The following is an 18,282-nucleotide window of genomic DNA, read 5'->3' as shown; positions in this document are numbered from 1 at the left end:
TATAAAACAGCTCGCCTGACCGCATCGGGTCGTCAGTCTGCCAAACCCGAACTACGTCACGTTGCCCGCTTGAAGCCGTGTAACTCTCGCACGACTTACGAACACGTCCAGAGGGCTTCGGCTGAGAAGGGAGGAAATGTCATGCTACTGACGACGATGAAGGATTGTGTGGCAGAAGAGAAGGAAGAGGCGTTGGTGTTTTGGGGGCTAGTATAGCTTCACCTTGTTCCGCTGCCACAACACTGTAAATAAACATCCCCTTTCTTATTTCACCGTGACAATATAGCATCTCCCATCGATTTAAAATTAGCTCTGTTCTATACATCAGGGGTTATTTTTGGTTTTAGCTTGTTTCTCTGCAAGTCCCATACCATGGCATAATATGGCGTAATGAATGCCCAGTGCCCCTTCTGTATGACAGCTTCTTCGTCAATTTACTAAGTTTGAACTCGCTTTCCCCACATATATTCCCAACTACTTGACTCTTGCGTGGAATATAAGGTCAAGTTGTCATACGAAATATGTACCAATTTGTTCCCTTAATATATGTTTCTCGCATAGATTGTGTATGTTTCATATGATTTCTATATGAGTCACATGAAGAACATATGAAATTATGAAAACTGTCATGCCACCCAACATTTCACAATACTGAAACCGCTCATATGCGGCTAAGCACATCAGTGCCGCACTTTTACTCATGTAGCCAGCAAAAATTCCTCCTTTTGAAAAAGTAATCAATTGGGACCTACACTTAGCTCAGTGCAATAATATTCCGCATAAGATATTCAACGAAATATGACTTCACGTATAATATTGAGAGGCGGGCTAGTTTCTGGCTACCATTAGAATGCATCTTGAAACCGCACAAAAAGACCAGGGGCGAGGAAGAAAGCAGTGCTGTTTTTCCCTGGGAGTTAATCACCTCTGTGCTAGAGGTTCTTGCCAGTGACGCTAGGGGTGTACCTGAGCACCGCCGCAGGGAACCAGCACAACACGAAACCTGTTTCCATGCCATATTTACATCAGATTTCGCATCGCTTGAAAAAGGTGGCGCTGAAAGGTGACGTGCCGTTGTTCATTATCATCATCATCATCATAATCATCAGCCTGACTATACCCACTGCAGGGCGAGGGCCTCTCCCATATTTCTCCCATTAACCCGATCCTGTGCTAGCTGCATCCACTTGACCCCTGCGAACTTCTTAACCTTATCCGCCCACCTAACTTTCTGCCGCCCCCTGCTACGCTTTCCTTCCCTTGGAATCCAGTTTGTTACCCTCAGCGACCATCGGTTGTCCTCTCTTCGCACTACGTCCTGCCCGTGCCCATTTCTTCTTGATTTCCACTAGAACGTCAGTAACTTGAGTTATTTCTCTCACCCACTCTGCACGCTTCCTATCGCTTAATGTTACCCCTACCATTTTTCGTTCCATAGCCCTCTGCGCTCTCCTCAACTTACTTAGAACCCTCTTTGCTAGCCTCCACGTTTCAGTCCCATAGGTGAGTACAGGTAAAATGCAATTGTTGTGTACTTTCCTCTTGAGCGATACCGGTAAGCTGCTACTCATCATCTGCGAGTGCTTGCCAAATGCGCTACATCACAATCATATTCTTATTTCCTTTTCGTGGTCCGGATCTGCGGTTACTACCAGTCCTAAGTAGACATATATTCGCCTACTACTTCCAGTGCTTCGCTACCTAACGTAAACTGCTGTTCCTTCCCGAGGCTGTTGAACATTACCTTAGTCTTCTGCATATTGATTTTCAAGCCTATCTTTCTACTTTTCCTGTCACCAATCATTCTTGGCAATGCCATCAGCTAATCGTAGACTACTGAGGTGTTCTCTATCTACCCTTATCCCTCCCATTGCAGTTTTTGAGGTGTGGTCTTCACCGCACCTCAATACCTGGCTGGCCTGTGCAATAAAGTGCAGGGGAGGCAGAATGAGCACACAGACAGATTTGTCCCGTGCAGAAGTGGGTTCGTATACAAAATACCCCTGAGGCAAAAACTACATTGGGCAAACTGGATGCTGTATAAACTTCAGGAGCACCACGCAGGAGTAGGCGCATTGGCGGGGGGAGGCCGACCATTGTCGCCACTGCCGTGGTTACAAGCCTCGATTCCGCGAGAGGACAATCTTAAAAACGTTCCCGTCTAAACTAAGTAGAGAAGTGTACGAGGCCTACTGTATTAGGAAGGAATCTGGGCCATGTGTCAGCAAAACCTCAGTTAACTTATCAGATAAAGGGTTTGCATATCAGGATAGCACTATGTCCCATACACGTTTGTGCACCAGTGTTACATGATGATTCTTTGTTAGTTTATAGTGCGATTGTAATTTCGACGCACCGTTGTAATAAACTAGTTGAAGTTCCGCGCCTTGTCCTGTTGGTGTCTTTCTCCTCCCTTGTCTTATTGCGCGGTTTCAAGATGCATTCTATGACTTCACGCCCCAGAGTCTAGTTCAATTTTGCTCGCAGTTCACTAATTACCTGCAATTAATTGCAACGCGTAGTTTCCAAAGTCGTCAGTTAGTACCGTGGTCATAAAGGACCTTTAAGTCGTGTGGTCGTGCACTATAGTTCACCAGAGCACTCTAAACTAGGTGATACTCGTCGCTTAGGCAAACTAGGTCCCAGTTTGACCTTGGTTTAGAAATACCGAAGCGGTGTCCAGAGCTGTAAAACCCAATTGAAGATGGAGGTCATCTTTTGTTCAGCCTCCGTCCGCAGGACATCAAGATCCGCCTGGGCGAGTGGGACGTGAACCGGGACGACGAGTTCTACGCGCACGTCGAGAAGCAGGCGGCGCAGGTGGTCATCCACCCGGAGTTCTTCCCTGGGAACCTGAACAACGACTTGGCCCTGATCAGGCTGGACTCGCCCGTCGACCTCAATCTGCCGCACATAGGGGCCGCCTGCTTACCTGAGCCTCGGGAGAATTTCGAGGGCCACCGCTGCTGGGTCACCGGCTGGGGAAAGGACGCCTTCGGTGAGGAATGCCGTACCTGTTAAGGCCGGGCTCACACCATTTGTCCAAAAAGTCAGGGTGACGTCATAGCATTTTGCTTCCCATTTGGCTCGCCAAGTTGGAGGCTATAGTACGCGGTAGGAATTCCAGCCGACGACCAAATATGTACCTCTCCATCAGACGTCACACTGCGCCTTCCTTTCCTCATAACCATGCGTAAACAAAAGAGTATAAAGCAATATTTGCGTCTACTGTTAAGGCCCGATCATTCCCTAATTTGTTTTATTTCTTTTATATGCTTTTTCTACGAGTGTCAAGAACGAGTCCGATATCCGTCGAATGATTACTTTTGAGAGGTGCCACCTGCTCTTCCGCTCCGAAGGAACGCTACACTGACCCCCAGACCTCGTTACAACCCGTATCCCAGGCGCCGTGCACACAAGGAAGAAACTACTCACGCTTTGGGTCACAGAGACACATGATGAGGCAGGAAGAGTGACACAGATCGCACGTCGATGGCTCAATGCGCGCCGCCACCGGCTGGCGGTAACCGAGAACTGTGCAAAACCAGGCCCTGCCGACTCAGAAGCGTCGGTCATGCGTCAGCGCCGAACAGGCGTGCGTCGGATTCCTTTCGGGCCTGGTTTCGAGCAAGCATACAAGTTTCGCACGCGTTCATAACCCGCTGTCCCCCAGCCAAAGTCAGTGACCCTGGAGGGAAAAATGTACGCACCTGCCGCTGTCGAAGGCGGTCTCTCCGTTCGCTTCCCGCATGCGGACTTAGGTCACCTGAAGGTGGCCCAGTCGAAACGCGAGACCAGGCGAGACTGACACGGGAAAAACGGAGCAACAGTTCTCCCAAGAGATCCTCTCGGAAGGGCTCAGCAGTACGGCTCCCTCTCGCAGTGACCCCACGGGGGGTCTCTAGCTAGCAAAACAGCAGCACCGGCTGCATGTTTCGCATCCCTCCGGGGACACAATCCCCACACTATGTGCTTATCTGTGCTCTTCAGCAAAATGGCAACTTCCGTCAATTTATTTCTGACAAACTATATTGGCAACCCAGAGGAAAAGAGAGAGAGCGTTGTCAGTGGCTTCGGTCTGAATGTCCTGAGAGAACAGACGGCCGTTCAGTGCACTCGTGTCGTGCATTGCCTCTGTTTCTTTGGAACCTTTCCATATAGCTCTCAGCAAGCACCCGGGTTCATAACTAGACTGTGGTCGGGAACTGAAAGTTCATCAGATTTTTTTCTCTTCTCCAACAACTCATTCGGTTCAAGCATCATAATAAATTAATACTTCACCTTTAATGACTGAGCTCTCAGGACGTTATCTTGAAAGCCGACAGCACGAGCACATTCGCCAAAATTCTCAAAAAAAAAATTGACTGTGCAGTCGAAGTTTGCTTTGGCCCGTGCAGCTCATGTAACTTCTGGCGCAGTGACATTTTTTGACGCGAAAGCTTAACTACGCCCTTGAGGCCAAGGTCAGCGACGGCTGTAGTTTGACTTTCAGTGAGCCAGAGGACAAAGGGTGGCTATAAGAAAAAACTCTGTCTCCACCGAGAATCGAAACATCTCTCCCATGCCCAGCCGAGCGCCAAAACCCCTGCTTCACGCTGGGCTCGTGGGGCACAGATCGTCATTCTTCTTGTCCAGCGTAAGAATTATAATATCGATGTAGCGATGACAATAATGACTATGTATTTGATAACGAGGATAGTCGCAATGACGTTGCATTTAGTTGACAACGATGCTGATAGTGGTAATGAGAGCGGCGATACAATTAAGTGGCTTTCGCCGTTTTCCCTCTTAAACAGACTTAAGCGCGGTCCCCGCTTTGGCTTCGCCTACCTAGGTTAGCAGTTAAACCTCGGTCGTTTTTTTTTCTGTTTCCATCGGACCGCATCTTCATAGCGACAGCTGCTGATGACTACAGCCGCATACTCACCGGAAATTTAGGCCGCGTTGCAGGAAGCAAGAGCCAATTCCTGTCGTCAGGTCGAACCCTTCGATCGACGTAAAAGCACTGCAACTTTTCAAAGTAAAACACATAAGGCAAGACGGGCGCTGACTACCAACATTCTGTTGTTTCACAAATCAGTATAGTGCAGCATACGGAGTGTGGTGTTGTACCACGTGACTGTGCGCCACGATGTCCATTCACACAGTGTACAGAAAGCAATAATCGGTCTTCTTTGTTCTCGTTATGCAATTTTCATTGGTTGATTTTCCACCCTTGGTGTCAACATTCGCATTGGCGTTGATCGAGCTCAAATGGTGCAGGCAACCAGGGCGAGTACCAGCACATCCTGAAGAAAGTGGACGTGCCCGTGGTGAGCCACGCCGACTGCGAGCAACGGCTCAAAAGGACGCGCTTGGGGCCCTACTACCAGCTGCACCCCGGCTTCGTGTGCGCCGGAGGGGAGCCCGGAAAGGACGCCTGCACGGTACGCTGCTCCTTCCTAGTTTGACGTGTCTATGACGCATTTCTCATCCACCTGCTCGAAAAGTTGCAAGGATTGGATCCGACGTACCTGCAATTGTATGCCGTTAATTGTAAGTGAAAAGTTGGAAGGATTGGATCCGACGTACCTGCAATTGTATGCCGTTAATTTTAAGTGAAAAGTTGGAAGGATTGGATCCGACGTACCTCCAATTGTATGCCGTTAATTGTAAGTGAAAAGTTGGAAGGATTGAATCCGACGTACCACCAATTTTATGCCGTTAATTGTAAGTGAAAAGTTGGAAGGATTGGATCCGACGTACCTCCAATTGTATGCCGTTAATTGTAAGTGAAAAGTTGGAAGGATTGGATCCGACGTACCTCCAATTGTATGCCGTTAATTGTAAGTGAAAAGTTGGAAGGATTGGATCCGACGTACCTCCAATTGTATGCCGTTAATTGTAAGTGAAAAGTTGGAAGGATTGGATCCGACGTACCTCCAATTGTATGCCGTTAATTGTAAGTGAAAAGTTGGAAGGATTGGATCCGACGTACCTCCAATTGTATGCCGTTAATTGTAAGTGAAGAGTTGGAAGGATTGGATCCGACGTACCTCCAATTGTATGCCGTTAATTGTAAGTGAAAAGTTGGAAGGATTGGATCCGACGTACCTCCAATTGCATGCCGTTAATTGTAAGTGAAAAGTTGGAAGGATTGGATCCGACGTACCTCCAATTGTATGCCGTTAATTGTAAGTGAAAAGTTGGAAGGATTGGATCTGACGTACCTCCAATTGTATGCCGTTAATTGTAAGTGAAAAGTTGGAAGGATTGGATCCGACGTACCTCCAATTGTATGCCGTTAATTGTAAGTGTCCACCAAAAACGTGAGACAGAGACTATGCCTTTCTTTCCACAATAATCCAACACCCAAAAAACGTTCTACACCAGTCTTCCAATGCTAAAGCATCGCGTGAGCGACCATGAGTCGATGACGGCAACTCAGCGTGCGCGGAAATTAGGGAACGAGCTTCGTGCTGCTCCTCGTACTTCTTTTTTTCGAGCACTTATGTGCTGTGTTGTTGACTGCAAGGTCATTTATCGTAACTGCTCGGTAACCGGGAAAATGAAAGCAAGAATGAGGGAAGCTTTCAAACTCTACTACGCAGATCGTAGTCAAGTGCAAGTTCCTGTCACATCACATCTGCGTAATTTTCATGCCGCATCTGTTCTGCCTGGCTTAAATAACCTTAACCGTTCCGTTACATGGGCTCTTGGAGTAAAACAAATATAATAGCTCGTTTGTTTGACTTGCCGCGTGTCGTTTGTTATGGCGCAGCTACTTCGATCTGTCGTGTGCTGCAGATTCGCGCATGCGTATAAGCGGGAGAGGGAGGAAGAAGAAGAGGTTTGGAACTGAGGTCGGGCGAAGGGGACCATGTGTGGGACATGGCGGCCAGGAGCGAACTGCCGGGGATTAAAGGCAGTTAGAGGCCTGCCTTCCTTCTTCTCTATGCTGGACGGGTTGGATTCGAAAATATTATCGCCTATAGTAAGTCTTCACTCCAAAATACATTGTCAGGTCATTTATTGACTCACTACGTTTACAAACATAGATGCTCTCACAGACGCCGGACGCGGCCGGCGTATCGCCTGCGTTGCTGTGTGCAATGACCGCCAATTTGCTTTCTTTCGCTTATGTTTGAAAACTGCTTTTTCGTCAAGACTTTGTAGACATTACGTATGGCCGATTCGGATGAACATCAGCTGAGCCGGTCGTTTTAAGGCGAAAGCATTTTTTTTTGCCTCATGAGTGGCTTGCGCAGGTCGTCACCAGAAACTATGGACAGGAACTCATTAAAGTCGAGTCAGAAGCAGGAATCTGAGAGCGCACTACCCCATGCTGGCAACGATTATCGGCTAGCATGCAGGACTCGAACCCCAATCTGTCACAAACTCCCGCCTTTACGGTCAAAAGAGGCGCGGGACCCCCTTTACGGTTGCCCGTGTCGTCACTCTATGAGGTTAGGCTGGTCAACCTGTGAAGTACGTTTGTCGGTGTGTGATTGAGGAATACGTTCAAATAGGTCATTTTCTTTTACAAACAATTGAATGTTTATAAATAGTAATCCGAATTACACTGCATAATGAAAAGAATAAAACGCCACAACATACTGATAAAAGACGAAGAATTAAATGACAACAGGAAAAACAACCCGACAATGAACAAAAAACACTGTGCTAAAAAAAGAAGACTATAAAGATGATAAAGCAAGTATTCTAGATATAATAAGTATGGGCAAAAATTACATAGGAAACACAGCGAAAAATATTAATAGGTCAGGTAAAGATTAACAAAAAGCAAAAATAATGTTCGATTGAACAACAGTCTCTAGCGAATGCAATTCTCACGGCTTTCCTGCTGAGGCGTCGAAGGCTGGGTTGCTCGTTTGCGGCGGCCGTGCGTCGATCGCGGGCCCGAAGAAACACAGTACGTCCTTTCGGAGCACCGCGAGAGTGGCCGGAAGTCTGAACCTCCCCAGGCGCGCGGGCATGCTGCGGTCGGCATGTATGCCGCGGCCGCGTCAAGGACAGGCGGTCGCTGCCCCATCGGCTTGTCGAATCTTGTCCAGAGGAGCGACGGGGTCCCGTGAATTTCGCTCTATATTTGAGCCAGAGCTCCCGCAACTTCCGCTGTATAATAGCGGTAACCACTACTATACTCCGGCTTTTTTTCTCCCTCTTTGTCGAGCTAACGAAGGTGGAGGACGTCGAAATAAAATAAGTATGTCATAAGAAAAAAATGAGAAAGAAAAAGAAACCATGAATATTATGACACTTCAATGCAGCTTTTTAAGCGCTTTTGCGTTATATTGAGGCAAAGCATGCGACAGATGCTTGCATATATGTAAGTATGTGCTGTCTCTATTTTTCTTCCTGGAAGAGAAGCCACAAGCGAGCTATCTCTTCTTCCGAGAAATTCTAGGTTACACCAAAAACAACGGCGGCGATAAAAAAATGCCGACGCGTCAAGCGTAACCACAGCAGCAGCAACACTCAGGCATTGTTCCAGTGCAGGTTCTCCAATGCTCTGATTTTTTTTTTTAAGCAAGCGCGAACTTTGCACGAACGGCTGCCTTCATTAATGACTTCTCTGCTAAAGAGGAAAACCTGTTCGAAAACATTTGTCTTCATGTGTTTCTTTGGGTAGCCGGTGCCGGCAGTCGTGCGTATCGCGGCGTTTTAAAGATTCATCACCTGTGAAACGATGTTTCACACTTTCGAAGCCTCTTCGATGGCTTATTCGCCTTTTCTTCACAAAGGGACAACATCATAGGCGCACCGAGAAATGGTAAAAAGGTTTTGAAAACTTTTGTGGCTACTGGTGGCGTTGAACGCAGCGCGAATGGCGAAGGTGTCTAGCGGGCACACAGAGCACATTACACGACAGTCAGTCTTCGATAGGGCTCGGAAGGTTTAAGCGAACTTTGCTTCTCTCTTTAGTAATAAGCACATATGCATTGCCTTTGTGTACATAATTGCTCGTACGATTTGCACGCAGTATTGTGAGTGAGATGCCTTCATTTAAATTGTATTAGATAACTTAATTATATTAAATGTTTGTGAGCGAAACGCACATGGAGGGCTTTGTTTGTTAAACGCGTAAAATGCTGTGCACACAATGAGCTTCCTACGAGAACCCAAGGCCAGCTCGTGGTCCAGTCGTCCCGACGCTAGCCAGGCATTGCAGTATAGGAGGTTCAGGAAGAATTGTCCTTGACAAGGTCAACGGGTACTCTACCAGGCAATACTTCTTGGTGCCACAGAACCTTGTTGCGTCCGACCTCTCGGCCCAGTGTTAAAAAAGCCCAGCGCTCCCGAAACGTATTATGGCATTGGCGTCAGAAGCGCAATGTGAAGAAAGGCCGTATAATTTCCATCATTACACCACCTGGCATCGGCCACGGTTGGCACGTGGAAAAGTGGAGAGATGAAAATCCCCTTTATTTGCAAAGGAGCTAAGCTAATCCGGAAAATGGCGGTCATCTGCCAGGCTAATGAAGAGTTAGAATGACTCAGCAAAATGAAATAAGGGAGAACTGCAATGACTTGGAAAGACAGCAAAAATGAAAATGGCTAAGAATGACTCAGCAAAGGGCAAAAAGAAACTGCTCACTTATTTTACTTCACTTAGCAAAGAAATGTTTGGCAAAATGGGAAGAGGTAAAAGTAAACAGCAGACTTAGTGATAACGCGCTGCAATGCGCAAATGTCTTTATGGACAAGGGGAATTGCAGTGTTTGCAGTAACCATGGTTGCTTGGATTCGGCCTAGTCAATCGATGAAAATGGAGTAGACTGACGGTGCATGAATGTATTGCAGGGCGACGGCGGCAGCCCCTTGGTGTGCGAGTACAACGGCCTGTGGAAGGCCGTGGGGCTCGTCTCGTGGGGCATTGGCTGCGGGCAACCCGGAGTGCCCGGCGTCTACGTCTCCCTCGGCCAGTACCGACAGTGGATCGACAGCGTCATCACCGGCCTCGGATGATTTTCGAACATTCAACAAATCCCTCCGTTTCTACATCGTGTGCTTTCAGCCAGCAAAGATGGCGAAAATGTCCGTACGCGCAGTTGTCTGCATTCCGTAGTCACCGTTTGACTCGCAGATTCAAGTGCTCAGCTTGATCTCGCGCCACAGCATCAGAGGCGTCAAATCGTGCTTAATCTCACCAGTACAAAGCTTGAATGCAGCGCTGGCGCACAGAAATCAAAAGCAGCTATTAGTGTAAACTGCGCGACGGAGCTACTTTGGACAGCACTTCTGGAAGCTGTTCCCTTTCGAGGAAGGGGATGAGAACGGAAAGTGGCATTATCAACGCTGGCGAAACCGCCATTACAAACGCTCTATAGTCATGCAGGCTTTATTGAAAATGTTTTCCTGTAGCTCTCGCGTTATGACCGGATGAAAGCTTATTTGTTCACAAAGAAATGTCATGTGCATTCGTGCTTAGCTGAAGTTAAAAAAAAAAAACGAAACTTGTGAGCTCAATTACTCATTGTTCGCCACCTCGATCAGCCTACTCTAAAGCAGTCGTTTTTTTTTTTTTTATTGTACCTCAAATATAGCTGTGCTTTCATCTCTCGCTCACTGTATTCAATCCTTCTCTTGTTGCGGGTACCCGCGATATTATGACGTCACTTTCTGTAAATATAATACGCGCATCCACACCACCGTCATGTGTTCTCACTTTTATTCAAGGTGGCGGGTTCAATACGAAACAGCTTTTTATTAATGAAAAAATTGTTACATTTTTGTGCCGAAGCATTTGGGCAATTTCGGCGTTGCTTCGGACGCGAGAATATACGAGAACGAACACGAGACTGCTGCTCGAGCGGAGCATCACGAAAGCACTTCCTACTACTTCCCTATGATAAACTCTAGCCTTGAGTACATTGAATTTAGCTGAAAGTCATTTACAAAATAGAAAGGCCATAAAAGGGAGGAGTGAGTATATTCTACTCGAAAATTTTTCTATTATGCCGTGCATGCAAGCCGTCAGGTGAGGCTTCAAATAAAATTAACCTTTTTCTCTTTGTAACTCCCAGAAATTAGGTGGACAAAAAAAGGTTGTTGTTTTTTTCACATAAAACAGCAATGGCATTTCGGATCATCTTCAATCTTTCGGTACATCAGACACAATAAAAAAGCAGGCAGTCTGGTGTTATGCTCGTCTAGTCGAAAGTGCTCACAAGGGCCTCCTAACATGGCTTCGCACAAGTGATTTTCATTGTTGATTTTATCGAGCAAGCGAGCCGGCCATGAAAGAAAATCCAATGCTGTAAGGAGTTTTTGTTCAGCTGGTGTTTTCAGCTCGCACCTGTGACGCCGCATTATACTTCGCACTTCAAAATCATGTATAAAAAGTGTTGTGCACTTATGAGTCGGTTCGCATTTCATTCATCAAAACAATAACGACACGGAATAACTGCCGAGAAACAAAAGTTATGACCTAGAAACGACTTTTTTCTCATTTCCCACATCTCCATCCTCTATTGCACAAATGCGCGAAAAATATGCCAGATTTGTTGCGAAAATTGGGATCACGTATAATATTATAATTGGCTAATTTTTGTAATTTCTGTATGACAACCGTCATATGCAGCGCCTAAAATGTTTTGGCGCGTAAGCGAAAATCAAAAACAGTGTTCAAAATTGTCTATTGCCGAACAATACAAAAGCACTTAACAGAAATATCTGTTCCGGCGTTAAAATTTGCTCTTGCCTCAAGGCGAAAGCTCGGGCAAATTGGTTTAACGTTTTAAAGAAAGGTTAAATCACGGGATGAATGTTCCGTGTTTTGCACTGGTTCGCTTTTCACTGCTCTTGCACTATTTGTGCTTACACAGCCTGCACTGTGTTTTACATGCCAACCATTACACGGTTATTTTCAGTTGCAGCAACAGGTCAGGCTTGCGAGAAATAGCCAAGTTTTATATAACCCGCTAGGGTTAAAAAGTCCCCAAAAATAAGGCCATGTGCTCGCTTTAACCTTACAATACATATTCACAGCTTCACAGGTGGCACTATAGTGACACGAATGTTTTGTGACTGAGAGGCAAAGCCTGAACTCTGTTTGCTTTCCGTGAAGGCTCACGCGTTCTTATTCACACAGGCCGCAAACGTCTCTACCCGCGACGTTTCAGGTCACGTGGTGCACCGACTTTTCGCTGCGAACGGCGGTTTTTCACTTTCTTTATTTTAATGGACAAGGGTTGTAAGTGCATTCGAATATCTTCGCTGTAAATGCGTAAAATGTATTTTAAAAGCTACACACGTTGCGCAGCTTCTGCCTTTGCACTCTCCTCACTCTTCCTGTATCTGTTCCTTTTTTTATTCTAGTCTACACAGTGAAACTAGAGCCCCAGCACATTTGATTTTTTGCTGAATAAATTGTTGCTTTGCTATGCAAATTCCTCTCTTAATGTGTAATGCTCCCAGGACCATAAATGCATTCGGGAATACACTCCACCTTTTAGTGATGCGAGAAGTCAGCAAAATAACGCCAGTAAAAGTTATTGACAAGGTTCTGGCTTCACCTAACATGAATGACGACCCCTGTTCGTCATAAACTTTTCTCCCTTAGAATGTCTTGTTTTTGGTTTCTGCATTTTTATAACGTCGCTTGCTCGCGCGTGCGTATCTGGTTATCTTCACGATGGCTCCTTTCCTGTCTCCACCAACTCTTGTGTATACAAGGTGATGCGTTTCTCCAGTAGAAATCAGTTTAGAATCCGCGCTTGTGTCTCGTCGTTCATCTATCCTTTGTGGTTGTGTGTGTTAGCGCTGTTTCAAATTTTCCTGTAGTCATAATGAACCAACTCGCCCAAAAAGAAGTGTTAATAATTTCCGCCCCTTACGAGCGCGCCAAGCAAACCTTTGTTGTTGTTTTTTTATCTCCGGAAAAAAAAATGAGCAAGAATATGACGCATATGCAGTGTATGGTAAAACCGTAGAAACAACTGAACACCTTATACTGGAATATGATGGTATCCATTCGCATGACGATACAGGCGAGGTCACTCACTGAGGCCCTATATAAGCTTAAGAGACACCAGTGGTCGGGTTAATGTATCTGCAGTGAAAGTTAGCAAAAAAAACGATTGGAAGATCGGCGGCTGAAAAGCAGGAAGGTTGCATAGTGTTCTGGGTTTGAACAAAACTGTAGTAACTGAAATAATGAAATAGCCTACGAATTTATAACAGCATTCGAGGTATAATGAAAAGGGTGGAAAGCCGATCATGGTAGAAACTGCAACCGCCCTTTCATAGGGGACGCTCTTGATTATATTCCATCCATCCATCCGTCCAATGAGGTAATTTTTAGCTAAAAAATTACTCATCAGTACAAAACGAAGTAAAAGTAGCAAACAACCGGAATAGAAAGAGGAACACAAGAATCTGCTTGGATAAAGACGACGCCATCGAACAACGACGGGTAGTTTGAAGGGAACATCGAGAGGCAAAGAAGTTATCGTAAGAGGAAATGGACGAACAGACGTGACGCGTACCAACAAAAGAATCGTAGGGTATAGGCCCTCGTTAGACCAAAATAAAGCAGTCCATCAATCACTGCATGGCCGGATTCGCGATGCAACTAAAGGCGCACCAAGGAAATTCTGGACGCATATAAACTGGCTAGGTAAAAAAGAATGTGTTGCGTGGACGTTCCCGTGCTGCCGAGCCGGAAGGCCGAGAGAGAGGGCCAAACATCCACGCCGCTCCAGAACCAAACACAAAGTGATTTATTGCAATCCCCCTTGACCTTAGAGGGCGCCACTATTAAGTTCATAGGTGGCGAACCTAACATCCCCCTCAATGCCAAGTTCAAGCGGTCCGGTGGTACTACATGTACACAACACCATCACCAGGACGTGAAGCTGTAACAGGCGACGGATCAGGTGCCTCTTGAGTTAGGGGGTGAGGCTGGAGAAGTGCGAGATCTGCTGCCCTCAACACAAAGGGAACAAGGTGGCGACGATTCCGCCGCAGAATCGTTCCTCGCTCCGTTTCGACGACGAAGGACCTTGGACGCTGTGCCTTGCTCAGAACTGTAGCACGCACCTGGTCGGGTCGAACCCAGCTCACTGGACTGAAGTGATGGCAGATCCCTGAAGCGATGATGTCGGTTGAAGTCCTTTGCAGTCCTTTTTTCTTGTAAGCATCATTTCTGAGGGCTACCTCCTCCCTTTCAGGCCAGCGTGGACGAAGCTTTTCAACCGGCTTTGGGACTCTACTTCTCAGTTGCCTTCCCATTGGAGCCGGGCTGAAGCCACTCAAACCTAGTGTATCCCTATAGCTGAAAAAGGTGCGTATCGGAGCAGTAATTTCCAAATTATGAGGCAAGAAAATGGCAAGATGATTTACCATCCCGTATGTGGGAGGTGGCATTGCATACACTGCATCGATCTTGCCTGGGATTGATGCCTTGTGCTGAGACACCTAGGAAGGAGACTTCGGAGACCCCAGAGTCTTTGTTCAAGGTGACGCCTGCAGCTGCAAGACGAGTCAACACTTGCTCAAGTCTTGCATCGTGTTCCTGCATGGTACGTCCAAAAACAAGAATATCATCAATCATGTTGACACCTTCAAGGATTCTGGCCATTTGCTTTTGAAAATGCTCCGGAGCGTAAGTGATGCCAAAGGGCAAAAACAACCGAAAGGTGTGATGAAAGTAGTCAATTCTTGCGAGTCCGCTGACAACTTGACTTGGGGGAAGCCTGCAGTTGCATCCAGCTTCGAAAAAACGGCTGCGTCACCGATGAGCCCAAGAACTTGTTCAACAGTAGGCTAAATGTGTCTTTCCCTGAGAACAACTTTGTTTAGTCGAGTCAGATCCACACACAAACGATACTTTCCATCCTTTTTTGGTACTACCACCAGTCCGGCGCACCACGGAGTTGGTTTATCAATACGGCGAATGACGCCGTCGCTTTCGAGTTTTTCAAGTTCTTGCCGAACAACTTCACGCAGCGGAATTGGTATCCGTCGAGGAGCACTGAGTGAGAACGGCGCAACACCTTGTTTCAAGCGAATGCTGTACTCATCTCTGAGCGTGCGAGGCCACGGAACAGTTCAGCATGAAGCGTTGGCTCAGGAGTGTTGACAGTACCCAAAAATTTCACAACTTCAAGAGCCTGGATGGCTGGTAGACTCAGTAAAGGTACTGAAAGTGCCTCAATGACGTAAAGACGCTGGGAGCTGGTCTTCCCGTGCCAAGATAGCTGTGCCAAATACGAACCCCGTAGACGCAGAGGTTGGCCACCGGGCCCTGTCAAAATAGCGACCCCCCTGGCGAGCTCAGCCGGGACTCCGGGGAAGTCACTTGGAACTGCGGAAACCTCGGCCCCTGTGTCTACTTTGAACTGAGTTGTGTAGTTGTCCACTGTGATATTCACATACTTGGCTTTAGCTAGCGACTCGAGAGCATGCATTTGGATAGCATTGAGTTTGGCCTGCCTGGAGCGGCAAACTTTAGCAAAATGACCTTTCTTACCGCAGCAGATAGAGCTGTTTGCACTCTGAGCGTGCATGATATGCGCGGCCGCGTTAGCATCTACCTGCCGGCGCGAAAACTTTTGAGTTGCAGCATCAATGTTGACCATGCCTTGCGAGGTAGCCTGTGCGAATGAGCGTTCCTTGTCCGCGTCCTCGGACTGGTGAGCTGGCGTCCAAGCTTAATAGTTAGGGGAGCAGCAAAGCTTATCGGAGAGACGCGTGTCGAGCAATCCAATGACAAACCTGTCGCGGACCAAGCGTTCTTCCACTGCCGGTGACGGGTAGTTGCAACGTTTGACTAACTTCAACAGTTCGGCGTAAAATGCGTCGACACTCTCACCAGGTTGTTGAACGCGCTTGTGAAAGCGAGACGACTCATAGAGCTCATTACAGGGATGCACGAAGTGCTCGGAGTTGACAACTGCGTCGTGGGAGGGTCGAGTGAAAAAGTGTCTAGCAGCGAGCAAGCTTCCGGGCCCATGCAGTACAGAAGCGTACGTACTTGCATGTCTTGCGGAGCGTTCCGTAGTCCTAAGACAGCGGCATAGTCCTCTAAGCGAGACTTCCATGAAGACCAACTTGCAGGGTTGCAGAAGTCGAAGGCATCTGGCGGTTGCAGAGTGAGGCCTAGCCAGTGGGCCTGCTGGGCGCTTACGTTCGGGAGCATTTTTTTACCTTTGAAGTTCATTGAGACGTGCTTTAAGACAAATTTTTCATGCTGCTCTCACTTCTGACACCATGTTGTGTGGGTATTCTTGTGCTGTCGTGCCAGGAGGTCGAGAGAGAGAGCCAAGCATCCACGCTGCTCCAGTACCAAACATTTGTTGAAATCCCCCTTAGCTGCGCTTGAGCTTAGAGGGCGCCACTACTAAGTTCATAGGTGGCGACCCCAACAAAAGAAAGCAGGAACGAATTCTAGATGCCGAAAGAAAATGTTTTGTGGGAGACGGCGCAGTGAACTACATGGCATCACTTGCAGCTGAGGATCCAGGATAGAACGAGAGGAAGACGATGGCCACACAGTATACGAAAGACCACTGAACGAGGTGGAGGGGAGCCTCAGTTCGCAAGCGAAGCCAACGTTTCGGCAAAGGAGTTGTCTTCGCCTGGGCAGCACACTCATCCCTGGCGGCGATTTAAATACGCTTTTGCTTCCGAAGAAAAGCGAGTAACGTTCGCTTCGCTCGCGAAATCAGGTTCCCCCTCAGCTCTTGTTCCTTTCTCTTATATACAACTGAGTCATTTGGGTAATCTCCCCAAATGATGCACAAGCAGCTTGTAACTGACCAATCTAAACTGGAAAAAGGAGGAAAGAAATATTCCTAAATACACACCTGCAAGTATAGACGAAATTCCAGTCAAGATTAATATTGTGGTCAAAAAACAACAACAAAGGAACGTTGTTTAAGGCATTGGAAATAGTGGTAACGAATAAGCAAGCTCCGGGCAACTGGTGTAAAATTAATTTCATTTGTAAAGGGAAATGAGATAGGATTCGCATAGAATCCTTCCGGCAAGTTATAAGAGTGCAGTGACATGGACGAATTTGTTGTTGTGGCTGTACGAAGAAGGAAAAGAAAATGCACGGGCCTGCTACTGGCTCTGTAGCTGAGCCACCTTCGCTGCCTCGTGCGCACAGAAGAGAAAATAGAGAAGAAAGAAAAAGAAGAGGGAGAGAAAGACGCGCGCCGCAACGTGGGTATGGGCCATTTCGTCTCAGGTCATCATCATGATCAACAGCCGTCGTCCACCACCTAAGCGGTGGCGGGTGCAATGACGGCCTGCAACAGATAAACATTCGGTGGCTGGCTAGCCCCCACCGCAAGCGGCGTTGACCTACCGTCCCAGCCCAGTAAGGCCAGGAACTGCCACCCTTCCCCAGCTGGATAGAAGTGCGCTTGCAAAGTTCATTCCGCATACGCGAGATTTGACACAAGGCTGTAAAGTGAAAATGAATAGCGGCAGCCGCTGAATGTGTTAGCATTAAGCCTTTTCGCTTTGTACTGCGTCTCTAATGCTTCCCCTAATATTGTATTTTATTCTTTCATGCACTTCACTGCTCAGTAAAAGTTCTTTGCTCATATTTGCTGATAGAAACCACATAATTTTGATTTGCTCTTCTCCGAGTCATTTTCATTTCTAGCTGTTTCCCGTGACAGCCTCAGCTACCTAACACACTGAATTGAACCTGAAATATTTCAACTGATAATAAAGTTTTGTTCTCGCTCATCTCTTGTGAATTCCTTCAGAATTTACGTTGATAAACACTTCACGAAGGGCCCTGACAGGCCTTACTAAGAAGGCGAACAGACGTAGATTGAGGAGGGGTAGCGTCATTGGAGAGAATCACGTATCAAGTAACTACGTTAATAAAAAATCTTGTCTCCACATTTAAAATGCATGCTATAATCATAGTCTAGGCTTGTGTGACCCCTCTCTAGTACCACCACCTTTTTTCCTCCCCTCCTGCTCGCCTTTTAAAGGTCCACTGAAACGGCCACCAAGAAGCCACTGATAAACGTGTTCAGTGTGTAGGACATGAGCACTAACGCAAAGTATAACTCCTTGGAACAAAGCCAGCGATTTATTATTAAATTTTAAAAACAGCGTTTTTTGAAATTCGCGGTGTCGCATGGAACTATTTCCTTAACCCATGACGTCACGGGTGAGTTGACTGGCAAGGCTTGCTAGAAGCTGCCATTCGCTGCGGCCACTGCAGTCATGACGTCACGGACACACTTCCGGTAGCTGCGAAAGTCGTCTGCTCGTGCGCTGCTCGAACTCTGTGCGGGCTGCTACGCAGCT

General features: G+C 47.0%; 1 protein-coding gene and 1 pseudogene across 3 annotated transcripts in view; one reads left to right on the top strand and one right to left on the bottom strand.

Moving 5' to 3' along the window:
• LOC146187775 (uncharacterized) overlaps positions 1 to 10,529 on the top strand; it is a 98,627-nt gene extending 88,098 nt beyond the window's left edge. For all 3 annotated transcript variants that reach the window (XM_084603534.1, XM_084603533.1, XM_084603532.1), the window contains exons 7-9: positions 2,727 to 2,998; positions 5,263 to 5,426; positions 9,805 to 10,529. In XM_084603534.1, the coding sequence (XP_084459660.1) occupies positions 2,727 to 2,998; positions 5,263 to 5,426; positions 9,805 to 9,969 (601 nt within the window). In that variant the 3' untranslated portion in view covers positions 9,970 to 10,529. The remainder of the gene's footprint in view (positions 1 to 2,726; positions 2,999 to 5,262; positions 5,427 to 9,804) is intronic.
• Positions 10,530 to 15,005: 4,476 nt separating this feature from the next.
• LOC146187774 (uncharacterized) lies at positions 15,006 to 16,144 on the bottom strand (annotated as a pseudogene).
• Positions 16,145 to 18,282: the final 2,138 nt, after the last annotated feature.

Source organism: Amblyomma maculatum, chromosome 5, assembly GCF_055883805.1.
Source record: "Amblyomma maculatum isolate TAMU_Amacu chromosome 5, ASM5588380v1, whole genome shotgun sequence".
Lineage (NCBI taxonomy): Eukaryota > Metazoa > Arthropoda > Arachnida > Ixodida > Ixodidae > Amblyomma > Amblyomma maculatum.
Note: the sequence above shows the minus strand (reverse complement) of the source record. Positions and strands in the feature narration are given on the sequence as shown.